At 35.6% G+C, this 3,670-nt stretch overlaps 1 protein-coding gene across 1 annotated transcript; it reads left to right on the forward strand.

The window, feature by feature from the left end:
* The first annotated feature begins 1,473 nt into the window (after positions 1 to 1,473).
* On the forward strand, positions 1,474 to 3,249 carry LOC108773278 (piggyBac transposable element-derived protein 4-like). The gene has a single exon (XM_018539037.1). It carries the CDS (start codon positions 1,474 to 1,476, stop codon positions 3,247 to 3,249), a length of 1,776 nt encoding a protein of 591 aa, XP_018394539.1.
* Positions 3,250 to 3,670: the final 421 nt, after the last annotated feature.

Below are 3,670 nucleotides of genomic sequence, written 5' to 3' on the forward strand. Positions count from 1 at the left end.
CAAATTTCAAATGATCATAACTTGGTAAATAATAAAGATAAAAATATGTTTAAAAAAGGAAAATAAAGCTTGAAGTGTCCACTTTAAGAATATTTGAACGGCAATTATAAGCGGTAATTTTTTTCAAAATGGCGGATTACAAAATGAGAAGATGTAAAATTTGTAATCAAAGGTGCGAGTTTGCGACGATCCACGGCGTGAATCAGGTATCGCAGCTCAATGGGACACATGAAAATATGGACTTTTATCTTTAAAATGCTTTTTTACGGAGTTTGATACGATCATTTTTCACTGAGTTATTCCAAATTTAAGGTATCGCTGTCATTAACACAAATTATGGCTGTAATTTATGTCAATATAAACTGCATCGAGTTTGACAGGTCGGAATTGAATCTCAATTTGTGTGTGCGCGCGTGCGTGTGTGTGTGTCTGTGTCTGAGTGTGTGGTGGGGGGGTGGCGTGTATGTATACATATGCATGTGTATGTCCTGCTCTTGGCGTTATCCAGGATCAACGGCGTGGACGTGACAGGAATCTGATCCCGTGTGTGTGTGTGTGTGTGTGTGTGTGTGATTGCACACTATGTGCTAAATTTTTCAATTCATCCGCGAACCACGATATGCAGTTATTATCGCGGCGAAAACGATAGCCTGACAGTGAGCTATCATAGGAACAATAAACGTAATACCCGATACTGAAGACGTTGTGATGTTGATACATGGATGATGCTGGATCTTCATCCATCTTCTCCAATGCGCACTCCAAGTCTGCATAGACCATGAAAGAGACGCGCTCCTTCCTGCAATGGTTCTTAACCCCTTGACTGGTACTGCGAAACTGACTTTCCGTGCCACTTCTGGCAGAAGCCAAATATTAATCAATCTTTATGAAACTGTATATACAAATGTTTTTGAGGTCGCTGAATTCAAATTCGAGGTCAAATTTTGAAAATTCAAAGTGGCCAATCCAATATGGCGGCCAAATTTTTTTTTTTAATTCCCGCAATATTTAGTACTCTTAGGTTTTTAGAGTCGTTGAATTTGAATTTGAGGTCAAAATTTCGGAATTCAAAATGGCCGATCCATCATGGCAGTCAAAAAAGCATAAATTTCTTCAATTTCCGCAATGCTTAGTACTCTTAGGTTTTTGGAGTCACTGAATTCAAATCTGACGTAAAAATTTCGAAATTCAGAATTGAAATGTTAGGAGTAAAATTATTCACAAGATTGGTACATGTTTCATACACAGTAAGTAAAAAAAGTAGTGTAGTTGCGTCAAAAAAACAAAAGTGAAACTAAAACCAACACTTTATAATAATAATACCTCTTCATTGATGCATATACTATATACATAACAAGTGAGGTTCACCATAAACCGGTTCTAACCGTATTGTCATCTTCATTCGTAGAGCCATGCCATTTGAATTTATTCAAATTTTTATTTTTCCTGTTCGAGAAACTTTTATCTGGAAAAATGATGGAACTAGATGAGAGCGATGTATCTTCGGATGATTCTTCGCACTTAGATGATTCCATTCATGACAGTAGTACCGATGATGAAGAGTGGATGGCAGGCGAAAGCGAAGATAAAAGTTCTGAAGAGCAGAGTGGCGAAGATGAAAATATTGATGATTTGGACACAGAAGATAATTCTGATATTGATGATGTTCCGTTAGAGATGCGATGGAATAAACACGTGGAAAACTTGACATGGAGTGCAAATAATATGTTCACTCCTTCTGTTCATGACTTTACAGATAAAAAAGCAGGTATTCAACCAGGATTTGGTCTAGACGAGAGTAAAACACCTTTAGAAGTATTCAAACTGTATTTTACAGAGGATTTGATGGATTCAATTTGCTTCCAAATCAATACTTACCAACAACAGAAGCTAACAACTTTGCGCGCTCAGAGGAAACTAAAAGAGAATTCCAGAATACTGAAGTGGAAACCAGTAGAACCAGATGAAATGTATACATTTTATGGATTAATAATTATGATGGGTATAATTCGCAAGCCATCTTATGAATTGTACTGGTCCACGAACCCTCTGTTAGAAACGCCAATCTTTGACAAATGTATGACGCTCAGAAGATTTCAAAGCATTTTAGGATTTTTACACTTTTCTGATAATGAAGAAGTAAGTACAGACAAGATTCGTAAAATTCGTCCTTTACTGGAATACTTAGTGGAGCGATTTCAGGCAGTTTATAGACCAGGCGAAAATGTATGCATTGACGAATCTCTTCTAAAATTCAAAGGTCATCTGAGTTTCAAGCAGTGTAATTTGACTAAACGTGCTCGTTTTGGTATCAAATTGTACAAATGCTGCGACTCTGCTACAGGCTACATCAACAATTGTAAAGTGTACACAGGTAAGTGTTCCGATAAGTCAGAAATGGATAAAAGATTTGGAGTGCCTGGCATGGCGGTAATACAATCACTGGGAGATCTGACTGGACAAGGTCGTACGTTGTACATAGACAATTGGTACACATCTCCTCTTCTTTTTGAGAAGCTGATACAAGAGAAAACTAATGTCGTCGGAACTGTCAGGTTAAATCGTAGGCACTTGCCGAACGTTCAACCAAAAAATTTGAAAGTTGGTGAAATGAAGGTATTTAGTACTCCAATCATGTGTCTGCTTCTATGGAAGGACAAAAAATTGGTAAGTATGCTTACGACTACAGAGTATCCTGAAATGGTTGATACTCATAAAAAAGACAGAAAGACAGGTGATACTATCAGAAAACCAAACACCGTTATTGCATACAATAAAAACATGGGAGGAATTGACTTGTCAGACCAAATTTTGCAACCATATCAAGTATCACGCAAATCAACAAAATGGTATCAGAAAGTTCACTTCAATTTACTAGACATGTCAATCTTCAATGCGAATGTAATCTTCAAAATGCTCCACCCTGATACAACTCCAAGTCACCTTGATTTTCGAATGCGTTTGGTTGATCTGCTTTTAAAAGAGCATTGCAAAAAAAAAAAAAAAGAAAAACAGAACAGAACAGAGGGAAATGGAGGTAATCAGAGTAACCAACCTCATGCTCACTTTCCTAGCAGAATGGATATTGTATCCAAAGCAGGCAAAAAAAGAAGGAAGCGTTGTAAGTCTTGTACAAAAAAGCACATCAGAACAGAGACAGACGTGGTATGCGTACGATGTAACAATACACCATTATGCATTGACTGTTTCGAAGATTACCATGCAGCGGATAGTGAGGACAGACAGTGAGCACAAACTGTAATAATATTATTCTTTGACAATAAAAATAAAAATACACAATAACAATGAAAACAAAAATATATATAATATTAAAAAAATTATAAAATATTTATAAAAAAAATATAAAAAAAGTGTAAAATATTTCAAAAACACAAAAAAGTATAAAATATAATAAAAAAACAAAAAAAATTTAAAATATTTCAAAAACAAAAAAAAGTATAAAATATAAAAAAAAATGGAATGTCAAATCCTACCGTTGCAGCCTCCACGTGGCACATTCCGGGGACGTGATTTACAATCACCAGCTAATGTCGGGGGTATATCTTGAATTTTGAAAAATCTTCAAAAAATATACTGTAATTATTACAGTCGTTGAACATCGAAAAATATACTCTCTATTCTGTTATAATACTGAACATTAAGAAATTAC

The sequence above is a fragment of the Cyphomyrmex costatus genome, unplaced genomic scaffold (genome assembly GCF_001594065.2).
Source record: "Cyphomyrmex costatus isolate MS0001 unplaced genomic scaffold, Ccosl1.0 scaffold2008, whole genome shotgun sequence".
NCBI classification, from domain to species: Eukaryota; Metazoa; Arthropoda; class Insecta; order Hymenoptera; family Formicidae; genus Cyphomyrmex; species Cyphomyrmex costatus.

Bases quoted from the DNA above. Each gene is read 5' to 3' on its own strand.
- LOC108773278 (XM_018539037.1), top strand. From the start codon at position 1,474: ATGATGGAACTAGATGAGAGCGATGTATCTTCGGATGATTCTTCGCAC.